The sequence below is a fragment of the Labrus mixtus genome, chromosome 13 (genome assembly GCF_963584025.1).
Source record: "Labrus mixtus chromosome 13, fLabMix1.1, whole genome shotgun sequence".
Lineage (NCBI taxonomy): Eukaryota > Metazoa > Chordata > Actinopteri > Labriformes > Labridae > Labrus > Labrus mixtus.
In genome coordinates this window covers 8070594-8092077 of record NC_083624.1, presented here as the reverse complement: position 1 = coordinate 8092077, position 21484 = coordinate 8070594, and the positions used below count along the sequence as shown (strand labels likewise).

Below are 21484 nucleotides of genomic sequence, written 5' to 3'. Positions count from 1 at the left end.
AAATTCCTCATAAATTTGTAGTTGTAGGATTTTCTTTAACCTCCAAGTTAACTATTTCTTTCTGGTCCTTTAAAGTTCTGATGCCCGACCCTTAATAAGGCCATGATAGAAGGGGGTTTATAAGTTCAACTAACAACTTTATTCAACGCAAGAGTTTTCACAGGTTGCAGGTTTAGTCTTTGGGTCCTAATCGCAGCAGCTGTGGGTTTGAAATCTGACCTCATGCCTTTGCTGCATGTCAGCCCCCCACTCTCTTAATAGGATAATATCACTATTGTGTGATTAGACATAGATACCTGCAGGTAGAGGTGAAACTGAAAAAAAAAAAAAGTTGTGATGCAATGTGGTCAGGTTTAGTTTCTGTCTTCAAACTGGACTGTTTTCAGTTGAATTAAGTTATTCAACAGCCTTGATAGTGTTTACTTGGTTATTGGTGCTGGGCTCATAAGAGATATTGAGCATGGTGTCATCTGCATAAAAAGAAACCTTTAAGCCTTTAATGAGCTTTTAAGAACACTTCCCCTACAAACATGATGTGTTTAATGGCTGGCTGGTTGATGCATGAATTGACTACCAAATGTCTTATACTTTGCAACGAGTTCTCTCTGCCATCCAGCCCCAGAAACACAGACCCAGGGATATTAGAAAGTGATAGCATGCACAGATACTAGATGAACGAAGGGAAGCTGAGTGGCGGTTGGTTAAAACCTCAGAGCAGAAGTGGAAGTTTGAGCTTCCTCTGGTCTGCTCTAAGTTGCGCGTTCTTTCTGGCTTTACAGAATAGACTTTCCATATCCACAATACTTCTCTTGCTTTGCCTTAAATGTGTCTCTGACATCAGAGTGGGCCTCCCTAACTCATTCATGGCTAAGACAGGGATCAAACACTTACTTCTCGCTGAGCTATCAGGCTTTTCATCATCCTCCTATCACACAGATCCCTTCCTTCTCCTTTAACAAGTCGGAAATAGACCATTACAGACCCCTTGGGGAGGGTGTTTTTTTTTTAAACAAAATCCTTGACTATACATCTTTACTAGTACAAGTTTTTGGAGACTTTAAAGGAAGAAAAAAACAACAACTTTTCGATCTTTAAAAACTCGACGTTTTAAGAAAAATAGAAGAAGGTAAATGAAGACATCAGTGGAGAGTCGGATCAGGAATGTAGCGGCGTCTGAGAAACCTCAAACTGCCTCTTGAAGCACTTCTGGGCTTTAAAATACATGTTTTTATGCCATATTTATGTCTGATGTGAGCGTATGTCTGGGGATGAAACCTGATGTGGTGCGACTGTCTGACATGTTTATGATGTGTGTGCGAGCTGGTGTCACTTTCTTCAGTGTTTGCAGAGGGATCAGGCTGAGCTGCTGCACGCTTAACTGTGAAATTGAACCATTTAGACCAGTGCCGAGGGAAACACTCCACACTGTTAAATGGGTCAGTGCTCTCAGGGCAGTGAGTGCGTGCGTGTGTGTGTGTGTGTGTGCTTCGGGAAAGTGAGAAAGGACAACTCACTTATTCAGTTTGCAGGCATAGAAAAAGAGCAAAGACAGGCTAACTATTGAGTGAAAGTCGCTCAGTTGGACCAGTGTGTGTGTGTGTGTGTGTGTGTGTGTGTGTGTGTGTGTGTGTGTGTGTGTGTGTTAAAGAGTCTCAGGAGTTATGGAGCCAGGGCCTGACACTCTCAGCTGTCACCCTTAACCTTTGGGCTCTCGTCAGGAGGTGTAGGGGCACTCGAGGTCACCTGGGGTCAGAAACTCCCGTGTCTGAGGTGTTCATTAAAGTCCGGATGTGGATATGAGGGTGCACGGGGGGTGGGGGGTGTTAAAGGGGAGTCATGTGAAATTATAGCAGTCAGATGACTCACAGTAGGTAAAGGTGGACGGTCATTGTGATATCTGTCAGCAGGTAATGTCATTAACGTTCATATTTTGTTCAGAAACGTGACTAAAATGATTGATCTTTCTTTTACTTTTTGTGCTTTCAGACCATCTCCATGCTTAGTTACTGTTGTGCAAAAACAATAACACCCCCCTTAAGCCTGATAAATAGACTTTTAATGGATACACCAGTTCTGCCAGCAACACTTGGCAGCTCTGGTCTCATTATTGGATCACAACTGTGCTCTTTATCCAGGCACATAACTGGCTCAGGCAATATTACAAAGGGAGAAAAGCACTGTTGTGTTTATCTAATAACTCAGTGGACAGTCAGGGGGATTTTCTGCTTATATCTGAATATATTTAAGGCAAGGTTATTAATATGGCACATTTCACGACAAAGGGCAGAAAGAGGACATTTAAAAATGAGTGAAAGTTACTAAGTATAAATAAATAAAAGGCAGCTCTAAACAGCTCTTCAGCCTCGATCTTGAAGAAGAGTTTCAGTAGGCCTGAAGGTTTCTGGGAGTTTGTTCCAGATATATACGGAGCACAGAAACTGAATGCTTCTTCTCCATGTTTGGTTCGGACTCTGGGGACAGAAAGAAGACCTTGTGCAAAAAAAGCTAGGCTTGGTTAGCCTTGAGTTAGCACGGCAAAGCTAAAACACAGCAAACATTTTCTGAGGGAACAACTTTACAAAGCCTGAAACGCTCTAGTTTTTTTCTAGGTGGTGTGTCATTATTTTAAACTAAATCAGTAGCATACTGTAGTGGATATATAGTTGCTACAGTCTTAGACTGTAAGCCCTGTGTTAGCGAAAAGTAGCCAAAGCTACAGATCAAGAACTTTCCAAGGAAAATGCTTCCTAATCGCAGATCATTTGAGGCGTTTCTTTTTACTACTTTGAACAGCTAAAGGTCTTGGTGTTACAGTCTTAAATGCATGACCACTTATGTACTAATTTCCTCCTTGATGCCAAGTTTGAAGCTGAATTACAATCTAAGTGCTCCAACATTTGATCCCTAAGTCTAACTAAAAAAAAAACACTTGAGCATCTCCTTTATTCAAAAAGCCGTTTCATGCATTTCTCAACTCAAACCTTATTTCCAACTTATCTGTGAGGGGGGAGTCCTTCTGTTGCTCCCTCTGTCCTGCCCCTCGCATCAGTCAAAGAGGTGCTGATGTGCTCTCTGGCCTTCAGCTCACTTACATCATCTCCACACACACACACACACACACACACACACACACACACACACACACACACACACACACAGACACACACGCACACACAAACTTAAACGGCATCCAGAAGTATAACCTCATCCTGCAGCCTGCAGGCTTACAGTACAGCACGGGGTATTATGGATTCAAAGTGGAGTAAAAATACCCCCTCCCCCTCAGGCAATGAAATCTATACTGCAGGGAGGAAGGTGGCTGCAGCATAGAGCATAAAAACATATGAATGGCTGACCGCCCTGACCTCACACTCTCACTCATTAAAAGCCACAGTGTCCCTGCAAAGTGACACACGAGTCCGAAAAACACCTGAATGTTAACACACACACACACACACACACACACACACACACACACACACACACACACACTCTGAGATACAAAGCACAGATACTCTTTAATGCACGCACGTAACATTTACTTCTCTATCTGTGACTCCAGTAGACAGACACACATTTGTATTCATGTAAATGTCACAGTTTGTTTACTTAACCTCATTCCTATCTCAACCTGAAAACAAACTCCTAACCTGAATAGCTACAGATTTCTGTGGTTTCTTGGAGACGTTTGGTCCTCAAAATGACAAATGCCAGGACACACACACACACACACACACACACACACACACACACACACACACACACACACACACACACACACACATTCACCTCATGCAATAGACATTTCCTGCATTTAATAGACAGATCTGCAAAGGATATCATGGCTGACAGCCTCTGGTCACTTCTCTTTATTGGCTGAAAAGAAGGGAAGAGTTTCAGTACTATGACCTCATCCTCTGTGTGTGTGTGTGTGTGTGTGTGTGTGTGTGTGTGTGTGTGTGTGTGTGTGTTAGAGAGCATTGAATGTCAGCCAGGGATGACTTTATGCTTTGCCTATGGAAACGATCTGCTGCAGCCACAGTCAGCTCTTGGCGAGGATTTCTCAGCCAGGTGGAAACAGGAAAGGGGGGGGGGGGCTCTGTTAAGCAGTTAGATTTTTTTAATCGTTTGGTAACCTGCTTCATTCTTCTTCCTTTATATTTTTGTACTTCCAAAATCACATTTCAAACACACATGGTTTGATCATCACGATGACATCGTCTTTGGCCGTTCAGTAGAAGTTTCAGTGAGTGGAGAGATCCCTCTTTTCTTCCTGTTTGGTCCAAGAAAGACGCACTCATACATGGGGCGCCTACTCTCCTCTAACGGAGCTAAAGCAGCTCCCTCAAGTGGATTTTTTTGCGATTATAATATATAACAGTGTCCATTTGGGGAACAGACTGTTAGCGCTGATACCTGCCCCCTATTGGAGGCTCAAAGACAAAGCCTCGTTCAAGTGTCCACTATATCTTTCTTATAAACACGATTTCCACAGAGCATCTTTTCAGTCATAAATTAGCAGGTGTCTTTGCAGAATGTACCCAAAATACTTTTCTTTAAAGTTCTATATAAAAATAAAAACTAAAAACATTTTTTTTTTTTTTTTTTTTTTTAATAAGCAATGAACTTAGGCTGAAATCAGTTACAGTGCTACAAAAAAGTTGCAGCTGCGTTACGTCTTTATTGTCATGTGTAATTGTTTTGGTAATGGACAAAAGCTTCCACTGTGGATTCAGGAGACGGTACAGACTGGTGTGTGTGCTGCAAAATGACACCTTCTTTAATCTGAATGTTAACACACACTGTCTTTTGTCCTCTCTCTCTCTCTCTCTCTCTCACACACACACACACACACACACACACAAACACACAAACACACACTGGGACATCAATTGCTGCTTGTCTGCAGTCTGGACAGCCTTTATCTGGCAGTATTTGAGGTCAAACTGCTGATGCAATCCTCTGAATGCAGACACACACATACAAGTTCAATGGCTGACACACAGATAGACTACACACATATTTATTTACCAAAAATTCCTCTGGACTCACACAGAAACACATGACACATACACACACGCACAGATCTTCACTGACTCATCTCTGACTCTCCTCTTTTACCGCGTTTTTGTAAAAGTCAGAGTTCGAATGTTGTGCAAGGAACAAAGCAGCACACTGAGCTTCTCCAGCCAGCAGCCTTATGTTCATTCAAATGTTTTTTGGTTCATGTTGGATTGAAGCCAGAGAAACCTGTTGATTGTCCCGCAGTCAGAGAGAGAGAGAGAGAGAGAGAGAGAGAGAGAGAGAGAGAGAGAGCGCCTTTTCATGGATATCAATAAAGCTGCTGAGCAGATGGATGGAGTTATATAAGCGTGTGTCACCCTGCCCTGAGGGTGTCGTCCGCCCCGGTCACAGTCATCATTTGTGATGAAATTATGGAGTATGCGGTTTAACAAAACCAGATGTAACCGAAACACAACGAGGAAGAAAGTATAAAAGGTAGTTAATTTGAAAGAGAGTGAAAAATTGGCAGAATATTTTCTTGGGGGTAGAAGACAAAAAAAAAAAGATAAAAAAGTTTATCAGGGAGGCAGAAGATAAATAGAAAGTTACAGCTGTTTGTCCAGCTGTTGCCTTCAGGGTGTGCGCTTGGTTTTTGTCTATCACGAAGACTGAACCCATCTTTCTCGTCCGAGCCTCCTCTGATTTAACGACTCAGTGAATCACATGTAACACGACGACAACACAGGTGTGTTGGTACGTTTACATGCTGCAGTGCACCGCTGAATGTGCAGATTCATTTCATTTGGAAAACATCAACATGTTCACACAGCGGCCATTCTCCTTTTAAGTCACAGTCAGGGGGGGGGCAGCTGAAAAATAACCATGATGGCACTTTAGTTATTATGCTTCCCCTCATTTATGATACCAAACCTTGATTCTATAAATCCTTGTGCTGTTGATTATTCATGCCTGGACATTAGTATTCTGAGTTGCGTTGTTCATTGGCCCCTTATTGTGTTCCAAAAAGTCAACACAATTCTCCTCACACTGCCGTGCCTTCAACAAAGGTGTCCAAGCATTTTCGGGCAGGCCAAGCACTCAATTTATCAACATCACATGATGCACAATGGAGCCATTAGCTGCTCATCCATCAGACTCAAAGGAGAGCGGCTCAGCTGTCAATCTGACATTCAGGAGGGAGGGATGCGTGCTGAATACGGAAGATGTTGTCTTTTTTGGGGCAGGGAGTCGTGAAAGGGGCTTTACAGGAAGGTTTGTCCGCTTGTATTGGCGTCTTTGTGTGTGGGCTCTCCTGACAGGAACATTTCCAGGATCTCCCCATACAGAACAGAGGATGCGTTGATCAACTTAAAGGGAATGTCAGACTTCTGCTCTGTAATGCGGGAACTCTTAATCAAAAAGCCTGATAATCCTCCAACGTCCCTCGACGGTGGTCTGTCACCCCTTTGCTGTTGTCATGTAACTAGATATTTAAGTGTGTTCTGGAGCAAAGGGAAGAAGATTATTCCAAAGACGAGACTCAGTGATTACATTGAGTCAATAGCAGGATTCTTTATTGTCTTCTGTAATATTTTCTGCTGAATTCTCAGATTTCAAATTTTTAGGCTATTTCAAGTAGACGCCTGCACTCTGCTAAATTCTCAAACACAATTATTGGCAGCGTTTTGATACCAGGTCTTCAGGCAAACAGTTTGTCTTTAAGCTTTTTTTCTGTTTTAAATTTTTATGCAATATCATTAGAAATGGGGCTTTCACACAGAAATCTCCTGAAAAACTGTTTCCAGGAGGAGCTCTATGTGTGAACACATACAGCCACATGTTTAACCTATGTGAATGAACACAAACTTCAGTAAGGAACAAAAGGCTGATATCTGCTTTGACTTTTGTCTGAACTCTCCTTTAGAGAGCAGTTACTGCCGCGTTCAGAGATTCATCAGTTGATCGCTGATGCTGCTTTGAACTTCTGCAGAAGTGTAGCAGGGAATGCTTATAGGCGTGCCAAAGAATGACTCCAAAAATTAGATTTACATGTTGATGATTTTTCTTTCCCTGACAAAGAGAGGATGAAAGAGAGGTTTTCAAAGGGGTGTAAGATCATTTCATATTGAAACACATGGAAGATGTTTTCCTCTTTCCGTGAACAATAGATGTTTGTCTCACAACTGTTTGTTATATGGCATGATGTCCTTTATTAATCAAGCATTACTAACCCGAAACAATGAGAAAGATTCATCTAATCCCATCTTTTATACACTTTTATACACAGTTTTAATGAGTTTCCAATTCCTGGTCCTGCAGGGCGACGTGTCCCGCAGAGCATCAGCGTTTAATTGGCTAATTCATCGCTTTTAATTGAATTCACTCAGCCCGCTTTTTGGATGTATTTTTGGATGACACACAAAGAGAGACAAAAAGGGGAAGGGATCCAGCGTGGCCGTCTGTTCTACGTTAATTAATTACATAACCAATAGGTTACACAATCCAGCTCCGAGGTTTATTGTGCGAGAGACAATCCAGACTTGTCCGTCTTCCCGGTAAGATTGGATTTATTGAGGGGTTTACCAACAAAACTGTGCGTGTAAGAATCAAGAATGTGTATGTAAAGAGAGGGAATGAAATGTTCATTAAGGAAAGGGTGTGTTCATGTTTGTGTACATGAAAGAGACACAAACAGGCAGAAGAAGAGATAGAAAATGTGAGGTTTGTGTGCATGAAAGAGGAGGTTTAGGGCTTTTATCTGGCAGAGGAGAGTAAACAGGAAAGGATGGAGCTCTTGAAGTATTTCCTCTTCCTCTAAGAAAAAAAATCCCCCCGTTTGAATCCGTCCACCAGTGGCACATGTTGACATCAAGGGAACATACTACTTTGATTAAGACAAAAATTTAAGATATTTCTGTCCCTGATGAAAAGGAAATGTGGACTTTTTATAAAAAATGTTTTTTGTAAAACAAAAACAAAGAGATTGAAGTAATAAGATGTTGGATGAGTGGTTCATTGCAAGAGGAAATAGCAGTTATTCACTATTACATTTACTTACATGGATTGACAGATATTTTTGCTGCTCTAAAGCATTAAAAAAAAGATACATGATTTGTTAACAAACTATTGAAGAAGAAGAAGAAGAAGAATTTATACTTTATTGATCCCGCGAGGGGAAATTCGTTTTTTTTACACTCTGTCTAGTAAACATGCTACACAAACATGAACTGAAATACACACACATGCACAAACAGGATCCTGTGGACATGCACTAATGGAGAGGTCTCAGAGTGAGGGGGCTGCCCTACGGCGGGCGCTCCTGAGCTTGTGGGGGGGGGGGGGGTTAGGTGCCTTGCTCAAGGGCACCTCGGCAGTGCTCAGGAAGTGGCCTGGCACCTCTCCAGCTACCAGACCAATTTCTGGACTTGGTTCGTGCCGGGACTTGAACCGGCGACCTTCCGATTCCCAACCCAAGTCCCTACAGACTGAGCTACTGCCGCCTGCAGGTTTGAAAATTGCGGCTTAACTTCCAGTTCCAGTTATGAGTAGGACTCAGGAAAATTGTGGCGGCACAGCGTGTTGGCATCAAAGCCTTTCGACAGCTTTTTCCAAGTTCTGGAGGTTCCCATGCTGAAGTCAAGGAGAATAAACGCGGACAGGACAAACAGGACAAACCAATAAACATAGCGAGTTCTAGAGCGAGAACCTATGAAATGTACACATCTGTAAAATTGTTCATGTTTTCACTGTTGTCATTTGTCTGGTATGTGGTATGAATATCCAATAGCAACTAGCTAAAAGGCTCCTACCAAACCAGAGTTGGTCACTTCCATCAATAAACAGATTCTCATCGGTGCTTGTCTACTGGGACAAAAGCACTTACTGTAGCTCAACATAACTGCGCATGTGAAACTTACTTAGGGTTTTAAATGTTTTGCCAAAGTGTCCTGGAGCACAACATCCCCAGATTTATAATTACCAAGAGAGGAGGCAGTGGTCAAACAGCTTATTGGCCTAGATGTGTAAACATGCTGAAAAGAATAAAATCTTTCCTGACAAAAAAAGACTCATCTTCATTACGCTGTTGAACTGCATTCATGGCATTTGAGCATCCTACAGTGATGAGTTATCCTGCAGGTCTTCTGATTGTCACAGATCAGCTGCATTGTAACTCTTATTATGGACTTGTTGTCTTTAAAGGACAATCTTCAGTTTGGTAAACCTCTTTTCCTCTCTTGTTAGCTTGGATTTTTTTTGAAAATGTTTTGTGATTTTGGGATAACATCGATAAAACTGTCATGACTGCGATTTGACCCCAAACCTAATACTGAGGTAGTTTAGAGACTGACCTTCAAACACGTCTTGACCTCAAATGTTCTCTCTAAGTCTAAATAGTGTATGTCTTTCTTCTCCCCATAGGGAAAGTTGTCTGACGCCGGTCAGCCCAGAGTCGTGTTCCCTGGTTCAGGCTTTCCTGGCCGAGTGTCTGGGCCGCATATTCCTGGGACACGCCCAAACGCAGCTAAAGACGGGTCTGCAGACCCAGGAGAGACATCTCTTCCTCTTCACCGACACACTGCTCATCGCCAAAGCCAAGTAAGTTTCCTTCTGTCTGTTCTTCTGAAATGACAGAGTGAAAGAAGACATGTGTGTTTATGTGGTTTTGGGAGCGAGAGCAAGGCGGAAAAATGGAGACAGAGAAGCATGAACAGGAAGTAAATAAAGAAACACACATTTGAGAAACAAAGGAGCAACATAATTGAAAAAAACATAATGCCTGTTTCTATTAATTCTGAAAAGTTTATCAGTAGGTATGGTGAGGTTACGTCCTCCTGCCATCTTTCCTTCGACTCTCCTTCCCTTACTCGCCTGCTTCTTTCACTTCACCCTCCCTCATTTTCTCCAAGTATATAATTATTTCCCAGCCAATTAAACCCATATGAAGCCTGGCTCAGATCAAAGCCACATTGGCTCGCCTTGGGCCTAAAGTATGGGGCTCCCCACCCACAAACTGCATTACACACACACACAAACACGCATGCATGCACACACACACACTCAGACACACACACTCATTCAAAAATAGAAACTTAAAAAGCCCACGTATGCACTAATGCCCTCATATAAACACACGAACATGTAGAAACAGAAGGTGACTTCTGCTGTGTGTTCTTACTGTACACACACTCACCTCTTAATTCAGAAACAGCAGGACCTGTCGTCATGTGACAGTGGGCGGAGCTGACCCTTCCTGCACAGAGAGCATATGCTATAATTGGTTTTATTACATTGTGGCTGAAAACAGAGTGAGTTAGAGGAATGTGTGTCGGTATGTGTGTGTCTTTAATTGACGTGTATGTGTGTTTGTGTGCCTTTATAGCTGTGGGATAGCAGGGAGAGTTTGTGTGTTTGCCACATGTGTGCATTTAGAGTTTTCCTGCTATAATAACAGATGCAGTGGTTGATAAATACGCCGCCTTCTCTTAAACATGCTGGAAATAGTTGGGTCTTTTTATAATTCTAATCTATATTAAGATTTCCCGAAGGGCTGCCATGTGCATGAGGTTTGTGGAGAAATGTTTTGAAGAAAATTAAAAGTCAAGACGAAAATGTAGGGGATCCAAAAAGGCTCCATGTGGAACACCTTAAACAGAAAATGTAAGGTTTTTGAAAAAAAAGGATCCTTCAGCTGTTTCTCTAGGGCAGGGCTATTCAACCATATTGAAGACAAATTCTCAGAAAGCTTAGGAGCCGGGGGCCAGACAAGCAAGCCCACCACAGCTATGCAGTTTGCAAAGCCGTTTTTTTCCATCAACCATCATTTTCTTGTGCCCAAAGTTAAAGTTAATGTAAGACACTGTATTCTTTTAGGTCTCCAACCCATTTCAAGGTGAAGTCCCAAGTCCGAGTATGTGAAATGTGGACTGCCAGCTGCATGGACGAAGTGTGTGAAGGAAGCACCAACAGAGAGAGAAGCTTCGTCATGGGCTGGCCGACCTGCAACTATGTGGCTACCTTCAGGTAATCACATTCATCCTGTACAGCATTAAAGAAAATTAATACCTGCAGGGAGAAATGACTGACAGGAACAATTCAATGCAACAATTTCCCCTTATGTAACTTCATTCAGTACATCTGCTTGAATTGCATGACAGTTATTCGTGCCAAGCACACTACACATATTTCTGTGAGTCACTTCGGTGCACATCTGAAAGTGTACACCATGTTCTGAGGTGCATATGCACACTATAGAGGGGAACTAAAGATTCAACAAGCAACCACAAAATCCCTAAACCCTCATGTGTGAAGGCAGTTCCCAGCTGTGAAGCTGCTTAATCCGACAAAAGTAAATAACCACACACGCACAACAGGCACGAACATTTAGAACAATTACAAGTGCATTCTTATATGCTGCGCTGTACATCAGCAACTTCCTCGATTGTGTACACATATTTATACTAATTCACAACTGCTCATTAGATTTTCCATCACCAGGAATCCAGTCGTAGCTCGGGGCGGTGAGGTCTGCAGTTTTAGCCAGCAGGAGTTACATAACAGCCAAAATAGACAGTAACTTTAAACATGATTTTCCTCTGATCTTGTTTTATCACTCTCCTCCTTAGCTCGGAGGAATACAAGGACAAATGGCTGGTGCTCATCAAGAGGTAAATGTTTGGTTTAAGCCTCTTTCAATTTCTTGTTCATGTTGCAGATCACATTTCCCCTACAGGGCAGGAAATATTTGATTTGGAAAGAGGGGAAGTTATGAAATAGAAGCCACTGGGACATAACTGAGAGGATTTATGAGATGTATTTTTAAAGTCTGAGCTGCAGTGAAGAATAGAGCCCAGCTACGGCTTTACAATCTCTTTCTCTTACTTGTTATTCTATATTATGGTATTAACAACTAATGCTATCCTTACAAATGTAATCATATTCTGGCCCTGTATGCCTCACTAGCTACTGTATAAATTAGAATGAAATGCAAGTTGACACTGACATCTTTCCTTTATCTTTCCCGTTACACAGTCGGATAGTTGATGGAAAAGAGAAGGACGACCCTAAGACCATCCCTCTGAAGATCTTTGCAAAGGATATTGGAAACTGTGCATATGTAAGACTCTCCTGTTTCCTCTGCGATTTTTTTTTTTGCTTCCATCGGCACAAAAAAAAATCGATATTGTTTGATTGCACAGTCTGTGTTCAAATAGGTAATTATTGAAATCAGTAGCAACATAAACAACTCAAGATTGACATAATGTTTCCTTCATATTTCTACCAGGCCAAGACTCTTGCGGTCAGCAACACTGACACCACCACTGATGTCATCCGCATGGCTCTGCTGCAGTTTGGAATATCAGTGAGTAACCAGGCTGTGTGGATACTCAGCTTCATGTACAATGACTATAATTTAATCCAATGTTCACAAGAGTTTAGGAAAACCACTGACTTGATTTTGAAAGTAGCCTGTATTGTAGCTTTCATTTCTTCTGGATGGTAGAAATAGGGTTTGATATCACAGTGTTATGCAACATTTGAATGGGAGAAAGCCCTGAAGGGGAACGCGTCCTGTTACTGATCTAAGCTCGATAATTTCAGTAAAGACATTGTCGCAAAATCAGAAAGAGCAAAGAGGATGTTGACAGAGGGAAAAGAAAATGAGAAACAAATCAAGCAAGAAGCCAGACGAGAGTAAATCACAGACTGAACTGAACATGTGTTCAATAACTGAAGGGCACCAAATGGCAAAAAAACAACAACAAAGCTCTGCACTGTATTTGATCAAGGTGCCATGTGATTCAACTTTTCTTATTTTCTCTGTCCAGGGCTGCGTTAAAGACCACCGGCTGTGGGTGAGCTCCTGTAAGGATGAGCCCCCGTACCCTCTCATTGGTGAGTCTGTCTGTTCTTAACATTATGATCTCAAACTCTCCTCGCTGTAAAAACCTTTGGCGATTAAAACACTCTTTTCTCGTCAGTCGTTGCATTTTTTCCTTTTGGAGGCACTTTTAAGAGAAGTTACTCTGCCAGTGCTGATGTGAAATAAGATTTACGATAAGTGTGATAAAATAAGAAATAAGAAACTGCAAATGTTACAGCTGCTCACAAGAGGAGAAAAGTGAAATACTGTGATCAAGAGATGAAGACAGAAATATATAGTGATATAAAGATTACGTTATAATCAATAATTGTATTTCAACCAGGAGAGACAAGCGAATAAAGAAGATAATCTATTACAAGATAACATGGAAATGTGACTTGGCATGAAATGTGATGTGACTTTATGGGGTAGTGGAGGTGTTTGGAGAAGGTCAATTCAAACAGAATAAATCTCCCCATGGAGTCCAGACACTGACACTTGTTTTGCACAGAAATAGATGTTTTGGTTTGATTTGTTGCAGTGATGATTATGATAAGTACTAAAAACAAAAAAAATCCAAAAGTGTAAAGAAAAAAAGTGATTTCTGTGATTGTTTCAATTCTGCAGCTATGCCTACATTAACGTCTTTAAACTCTAAAGATGAGTAGAAACTCTTATCCCAGCCTTTCTTTATCAATTTTTTTTAAAAACCAAAAAGTACCAAAGCAGACAAAGCCCACAGTCGGGGTCTGTGCTGTACGATCGTCAACAAAGCATCAACATATGGGAGCGTTTCAAACCAGTTTTCAGTCACAGCTGTATTTCTGTGACTTCCTGTTCCCATAATCCTTTGTGTTGTAGTTCACACTGGATAACAAATATCAAAACTAAGTAAAATGCCGCTGACTGAAGGCAGCACAACACAAGTTCTGTCCTATTTTTTAATATTGGATATCTGTCCCCACTCACATCTAACCGACCACCTCTCATTCAGGCCACGAGTTTCCCTTCAGCATCAAGATGAGCCACATACGGGACGGTGGGAGCAGCAGTAACGGAGGTGGACTTGGAGGAGGACCTGGGAGGGATCCAATGAGTCCCACCGACTGTCCCGGGGTGCATCTGCTGGACCAGTGTCTCCCCCCAGACACCCAGTGCCAGTTCATCCTCAAACCAAACAAGGTGGTCCAGGGACATGCTCAACTTTTAGGTGAGACAGATCTTCTGAAACACTTTTCATTTGGACATGGAACTTCATTTCCAAAGCATGTGATATTATCCTGAAACCACTGACAAACAAACATTCATGACATGCACAAGCACTTGTCTCTTACAAAAGCAACACATTATTACTGTACACTGACATGTTTCAAATCACACTTTGGTCTTTTGTCAGCCCTTTGTGCTGTCACATTGTGTTGTTTTTCTGTTACAATTATCTTTTGGGTGAGCCAATTTTGGACACCCGTCTACAGACTTGAAATATGGCTCGTTATGCATTGAGGGAAGTCGATGTTTTCAACTAAATGGTCAGTCCTGGTCATGAAACCTCCCTAAATCGAATTGTCTATGAAACCACAAGAGGAAATATGTGGATACAGAAGTTTCAAAGCAGAACAAAAAGTACTTCCTTTACATTTGTTTCGCTTTCATTAAGCGTTCAGTTGGTTTTTGCTCGTTCTTGACTCTGGAAGACATGCAGCTGTGTTGTCCGAGGATGAATCAGAAGGTAACAGAAGGCAAGCAGTTGAAGAGATCGGTGGGAAAGGAGATTTTAGCGAACAATGGGGGTTACAGCCGGGGTTAGGGGGAGACGGGGTGTCAGAAAAAAAATAACAGCAGACAGACAAAGAGGAAGAAACCCCAGAAGGGACGGATGAGTGTGAGAAAAGGAAGATGGAAAAGTGAAAAGAGATGACACAGCTATTGAGTCATCCTGAAGGTCAACATAGGTGAAGGAAAAAGTAACAACAGGCTTTTAAAGATAGAGAAAGATGAAAAGAATAGAGGACAAGCAGAAAGGAAAACAAGAGGATGGTGGACAGAAACAAAGGCGGGGTAATGGGGATACAGAGAGCAGGATGGAAAAAGAAGGGGGCTGAGGTTAAGAGGAGAGAAGTGTATGTTTTCCAGTCAAGGAGGCTTCAGTTTGCCAACCACAGTCTTCTCCTCGGATTCCTTTGCCTCGAGCAAAACAGCATCTTACATAACCGCTCCATACCAACCCCGCCTCCATCATGTAGTCCTAATTGTACACGGCCAACACGAAAACTAACGAACGTGTATTTATTGAGATGCAGGCAATTATTTTCCCCCCACCACCACTTACTCCCACCAATAGAAATACGAGCTACATAGTCTAAAACTATCTTTCTGCAGCCAGCCTCTGGTGGACACTCAAGGGACTGCAGTTGAATGCACTTTTTCTTTGGCTTTATTTTTCATCACTGGACGCTGACACTTGGGTTGATCAACATCCTAACAAATCAAAAAGCTTGGCAATGTGTATCCTACCTCTTGGCAGATATGGTCATCCTGGCTCAGAAAACACACACAAACTAATCAGTGATGTCACCTTGGCTACGTCCGCTTGTTTTTTATGGTCGATGATCTGGAGGAAAACAGGAGGTCTCTCTTCGACCTATTTTATGTAAAAATATGTAAAAGTAGGATACTAGCCACTAAGTTAAGCCCTCAAAAAAACATGTTTTCTGATCCACTGTGAGGACATTATTGGCTTGTTATTTAACAACTTGGTAGGACTGTGGCTGTCTGGGTTAAAACTACTGCCTGTTAAATACCAGAACCAGAATTTACACCGTTGTATACTGGCTTGCATGATGTCTCTATAAATCAAATTACCTCTGTACGTAAACTAGTCTTGTCTTGTGTTTTATTGCTTATGAGGACACTGCTGCCTGTAGCACCTGTTTTGTAACACCAGCAGATGATTACAGCAGGATGACACACGTTGCCCACCCAGACGACAAGTTGTCTGCCTCTGTTCCCTCATTCCACCTCGCTACAACTCTTCCCCGACTGGAAGGCAGTTATGATGTAACGCCTGATTTACAGCGGGGTTATGTGCTTCTTGATGATGCTGAAGCCTGCTGAGAAGTGCCAGAGCAACCCAGTAATTATGTGACTGCTGAACTTCGTCTTAGAGAGTACTCAGGCATGACGCCACAGCGCATCGTTAAATAATGAATTCTAAGTATGCCACATATTTCTGCTGGTTCTTTTGGCCTGGCTGTTGAGTTCCTCTACCCACTGGAGGTATATTAGGTTTGTCAGGAGAGCTCCACCCTTACACACAAATCACAACAGCTTGATAACGTCAATGTTTGAATTTTAGGATTGTTGGTCAATCACTTTAAGGGCTCGTATAAAGAGTTACTGCAATTATATCAACAAACAGATAAGTACAGCAAGTCATCCCATTCCAGATACTGAAATATTGTTAAGGATAAACCTTAATGATCCATCTAAGCCTAAGTGCATGCCTTACATTTATCAGATTTGGCCGTTCGGTATGAAGCTTTGACTTTTCATTTTGTTAATTTCACTGCTGCCCCGCTGCAAACTCCTATTACAGCCAACATGACACTCACGTTTACCGCTCATGCTGTCTACTGATCGAGCAATATTCAGACAGAGACAGATAGAAGAAATGCTAAAGTCTTGCCTTATATATCTTTGAAGGGAAATCTATGATTTTTGTAAGCCAATGAGCTAAAGTCAGAAACATCTTAAATCCCAGCTGAGCTACATAGCACCCTATGTAGCTCCGCCGTCAGTGAAATGTTGATTTTTGACATAATAATTCTTTCTTCAGTGTTACACAGGATTTCAGTTCCTGGTGTTTTGGTCTTGCAAAGGTGGAGGCCTCTTCTGAAAATGTTGTTTCTTTTTTTAAAACTGTGGTGGTAAAAGGAAAACTGAAAGAATCCAAATCCTAAAAGCAAACAAGCTATCGGGTAGTAGACCTGGCAGAGCCTCCTGATGTCCTGCGTCGACATATGAGAGTGTAGAAGAAACACTGATCATTGTAAAACAGCTTTCTTTACTGTTTTTATGACTTGATCTTGTTTTGAATCGTGTAGGACCTCTGTAATTTACCCATCTCCCTGGAAAAACCTTGTGAAGAGGAGCAATGAATGGTCATTTTAAGATACAGTTTGTGACGTTTATGCATGAAATGCTGACTTGGTCTTCTTGACTGATGATTTGAATTGTCTACTGTAAGCAGGGATGCTAGCTAGACAAATCAAAAAAAGGTTTAATAAAGTCATTACCATTGCATCAACTAGTCGATCTACTAGACCTAGAAAGTGAGCCTGCAGATGTGTCTTCTAAATCATGTGTTTTCTGTGTCCCATGAATTCAGCCCTGGTTTAATCCAGTTCCTCCTGCTGTTTGTTTCCCTCAGTTGAAGTCATTTTTCATCGAGATCGGACTAAACAGAACAGTGTTTGCTGTACATTCTCATTAACACTCACTTCGATGCACACATGCTATGCAGTTTCATAACCGCAGCATCATGCCGAGCTGTTATGTCACAGAGAACACGTCTGTGTGTCTGCAGGTGTCTCTTCACTGCACAAACACAGGTACACATTGTGACTGTATGCACCACTGAGCAAACATGCAACAAGGAACTCCCAGTCCGCAGCTGTCAGAGACACACAAAGCCCCTTACATGCATATGTTTTCACATAGATAAACACAGACACCCACAGACATGCAAGACCTCAAATGGTGCTCTGACGCATGAGGGCATGTCTGCATATCTTTCCTCCAAACACTGGATCCATGCATCTGTCTTTCTGACACCGTCTCTCTTTGTAATCTGGCTCTGAACTCCTACAAGTTTGATATTTTATCCTTTATGTTTGTTTGATCTTGTTTAGCTTTTTAAAGATGTAAAAAAAAAAAAGACTATGGTCACATGGTGAGAAGATGTCCCAAAAAGTTCACAAGTGAAAGAAATTCATGATGAACATGAATGAATGAAGATGAACATTTAGACAACACTTCATTCGGTGTTGCAATTATTACATTTTCAACTTCTAAATTGTGCAAGATAAAGCCTGTCCTTATTTAAAAGCCATAAATGATAAACCACGTACCCTGATTTGAAGATCAATATTGCAAATTCTGCTTCTAAAAGGTTTTTTAGCTGCTTGAAAAGAGGTCTCAGATGTTCAGACCGGATGTCTTTGAGCATTAATCTAGAAATCAACATTTAAATCACACCTGGTGCTCACTGGGTTAGACTAAGGTCTCATGTTCATGTCTAAAAGTGTCCAACATTTGGGACTTTCAGGTCAGCTGCTGGATAATTTACAACTTTCATTGCTTTAGAATTGAACACATAACTCACCTAAATAAATACATCAACCTTTCCAAAGCCTGAAGTTTTGCATTGCTGGGTCTGAATACACTCCAGTGTCTCTAAAACGCATTACACAAACAACAGCAGTTTAAAAACAGCTCTTCCTCTTCTGTCTTTCCCCCACAGAGCCCGGTCAGCAGAAGTCCTTCAAGAGAAAGAGGTCTCTGATCAACTGGCCCTTCTGGAAAGGCTCCAACACCCAGCTGGACGGCATGCCCCTGTCCCCGACCTCGCTCTCCCCCACTCAGGGACGGCTGTTCGGGCGACCCCTGAGCTCCGTCTCCTCTGAAGAGCACGGCCTGCCCAAGCCTGTCATGGTGAGCCGAGCAAAGGGTCACGTAGTCGGGCAGGAGGGGGGGGGGGGGTCAGGACCCTGTCTGGAGGGGTCACAGCATGATTTAGGGTTTACAGTGTGATGTGAAAGAGGGTGTAGAGGTGTAGTTGTATCAGGGAGTAGAGGAAGCGAGCAGTCCAACTCAATGAAAGTGTTTCCTTTCTGTTCATATGATGCACTAAAGAAACCTTTTAGAAATACAAAACTGTATCTATATCAAGCTTTTCTAGTGTTTCCGATAAAACTACATTCATTAGAATATCAGATATTTCAGGATTGACCTACTAATTGGCTTCTGAAGTCACCCTCAATGTGAGTGTAATCTCATTTTTGTAAACCCTGACCCTGATTAAAGCAGGGGTAAAAAAAACATGTGTTCTTGTAAATGATCTCTATTTACTTTCTAAATAATAAAACCCACATGAGTCAGTGGTAAATAGTTATGACAGATTCCTCCAGCTCACCCAAATAAATCTCAGATTCTCAGAAGTGACGAATCAGAAATAAAACAAACAAACAGCAGGGATTGGGAAAGCTAAATTCACTTAGTCTCTGGCTCTGAGTTCCTTTGGTTTCAACATCACTGGACGTCTGGCAGGATTTCTGAGCAATTAATTCCTTTGGTGTCAGACTTAAAAGGCTTTCTGCTATTAGCAGCTAACATGCCGACAGAGTCTCTTAACTGCAGATCTTGAGTTCTTACTTTTGGTAGCATAGCTTTAGAAATCTCAAGTTACTCTTCTCAGTCCACCATACGCACATGGGAACTACTATGGTTAACGTCCCTCCTTCCTCTGTCATCCAGGATATGTTGGTGTTCCTGTACCTGGAGGGGCCGTACACCAGGGGCGTCTTCAGGCGCTCAGCCGGGGCCAAAGCCTGCCGGGAGCTTCGGGAAAGACTGGACAGTGGGACAGAGGACCCTGAGATCACACACCAGTCTGTGTTCGTTATTGCTGCTGTCCTCAAGGTAACACACACACACGTAACCACACACACACTCTTAACTCTGCCCCGTCTTTACTGGTTTGAAAACAGACAACAGAAAGCAGGATCGTCTGATGTGCGTCCAAAGTCACAAAAGTCCAGACAGGATAATCTGTCAGTGCTCAGCCAGGCAGGCTGCCAGTCACACACACAAGGTGCTGCATTGTTCAGCATCCAGACCAAACAGCCACCACAGTGCGGGGCATCCAGGGAGCAGCAGAGGAGGTTTCTCAGCTTAATACAGAGCTGATTCATCACCTTACTTTGGGACTGTGTATCACCTGAGAGTAACTTCATGTTGCTGTTGAGCAATTATTCAGTTGACAGAAGATTAAGATAGGGTACATGAAACTATATCTAAAGTGTTTGAATATCCCATGTTAAAAGAAAAATAGTGCACTCACTTAGCTCTCTAAGATATTTAAGAGCAATTCAAGATATTATTAATTTTAACATATTTGACTTAATTTTCTTTGCCTCTTTGTATGCTTTTAATAGTTTTACTCTTGACCTTCTTATTACCTTGAAGGACATTTATGTTCATTTATCGAGGTGTGTAATGCACAAGATGATCACATGCTTCATATGGCATTATGATTGAACAGCTTCCAAATGTAAGGTCATAATGTATTGGGATCCTTTTCAAGGGTTTGACATTTTTTGGGGGGGGGGATTTTGGGGTATTATTTTGGTATTTTTTTAAATGCAAGGGATTAACTCAGGTCTTGTTCATTGAGCCTAAGATCTCTCTTTTCTTTTGCATACAGGATTTCCTGCGTAATATACCGGGCAGCATCCTGTGTGCGGATCTGTACGACCAGTGGATGGATGTGATGGAAGGAGAGGGAGGGGAGGAGAGGACGCAAGCTGTCCAGAGGTATGAACCCCAAAATCCTTATCCAAAATCTTTCATAACATGATGCTCGTTATCAAAACAGCTCATTCTGAAGTAATAATGAGGGATTTATTATCGTCTTTCTCTTTTTCACAAGCACACACAGAATGAGACAAACAGAAATAAGATTTACAGATGGGTCAAAGTTTTAGGAAAGACTTTTGGATAAATTGGTTTTACAGGAAGCTTTTGGTTGCCCAACACCTCACTGTGACATTTTGTTAGATTTTTCCTTTAATTTCAAATTGAACACAATTTAATTGCGTCTAGAAAGAGAGAAAAAAACCAGAGTGAGGACGTTGCTGCTGCAAAAAAAGTAAATTCCATTTTAATAGGTGAATAAAAAACCCGGAACCAAGAATGAAAATGTGTATTGATGAAACTCTTTTCAGCCTCAGACTAGACTTGATTCAAGATCGTTGAGGGAACATTGTGTAAGTTACGTCCATCTTTTACAATCGTCCATCATCCTCTCTGTCAGGCTGCTCCACCTCCTCCCCACTGAGAACCTGCTTCTGCTGCGTCATGTAATGGCTGTGCTGCACTGTATCCAAGGCAACGCCCACGACAACCAGATGAACGCCTTCAACCTGTCCGTCTGCATCGCTCCCAGCATGCTTTGGGCTCCAGCACCCACCACCCCCGAGATGGAGGGGGAGGGCACCAAAAAGGTGAGAAGAAACACACAGACACTTACATATGAATGAAATGAAGCATTCAGGCTTTTGTTGCAGATCATTCATTAATTGACATGGCATTAGGTAGATTTATTTAACCTTCAGAAGGAGCATGCTAGTTTTTCCACCTGTTTCCAGTCTCTATGCTAAGCTAAGCTAAACAGCTGCAGGCTTCAGGTTGGTGTTGAACATGACAAACATGACTGTGGTATTACTCTTCTCATCCAAGACGTGGCAAGACAGCAAATCAGTGTGCAAAATGTCACTGTGAATATACTGACCTCCCACCAGTGTGTGTGTGTGTGTGTGTGTGTGTGTGTGTGTGTGTGTG

General features: G+C 42.0%; 1 protein-coding gene across 1 annotated transcript in view; it reads left to right on the top strand.

The window, feature by feature from the left end:
- Nucleotides 1-21484, top strand: part of arhgap20 (Rho GTPase activating protein 20) — a 38374-nt gene that overhangs the window by 4694 nt on the left and 12196 nt on the right. Inside the window, exons 3-13 of the mRNA XM_061053507.1 lie at nt 9424-9600; nt 10876-11025; nt 11628-11669; nt 12034-12118; nt 12287-12364; nt 12831-12897; nt 13860-14075; nt 18387-18577; nt 19400-19564; nt 20349-20458; nt 20958-21147. Of these exons, the coding sequence (XP_060909490.1) occupies nt 9424-9600; nt 10876-11025; nt 11628-11669; nt 12034-12118; nt 12287-12364; nt 12831-12897; nt 13860-14075; nt 18387-18577; nt 19400-19564; nt 20349-20458; nt 20958-21147 (1471 nt within the window). The remainder of the gene's footprint in view (nt 1-9423; nt 9601-10875; nt 11026-11627; nt 11670-12033; nt 12119-12286; nt 12365-12830; nt 12898-13859; nt 14076-18386; nt 18578-19399; nt 19565-20348; nt 20459-20957; nt 21148-21484) is intronic.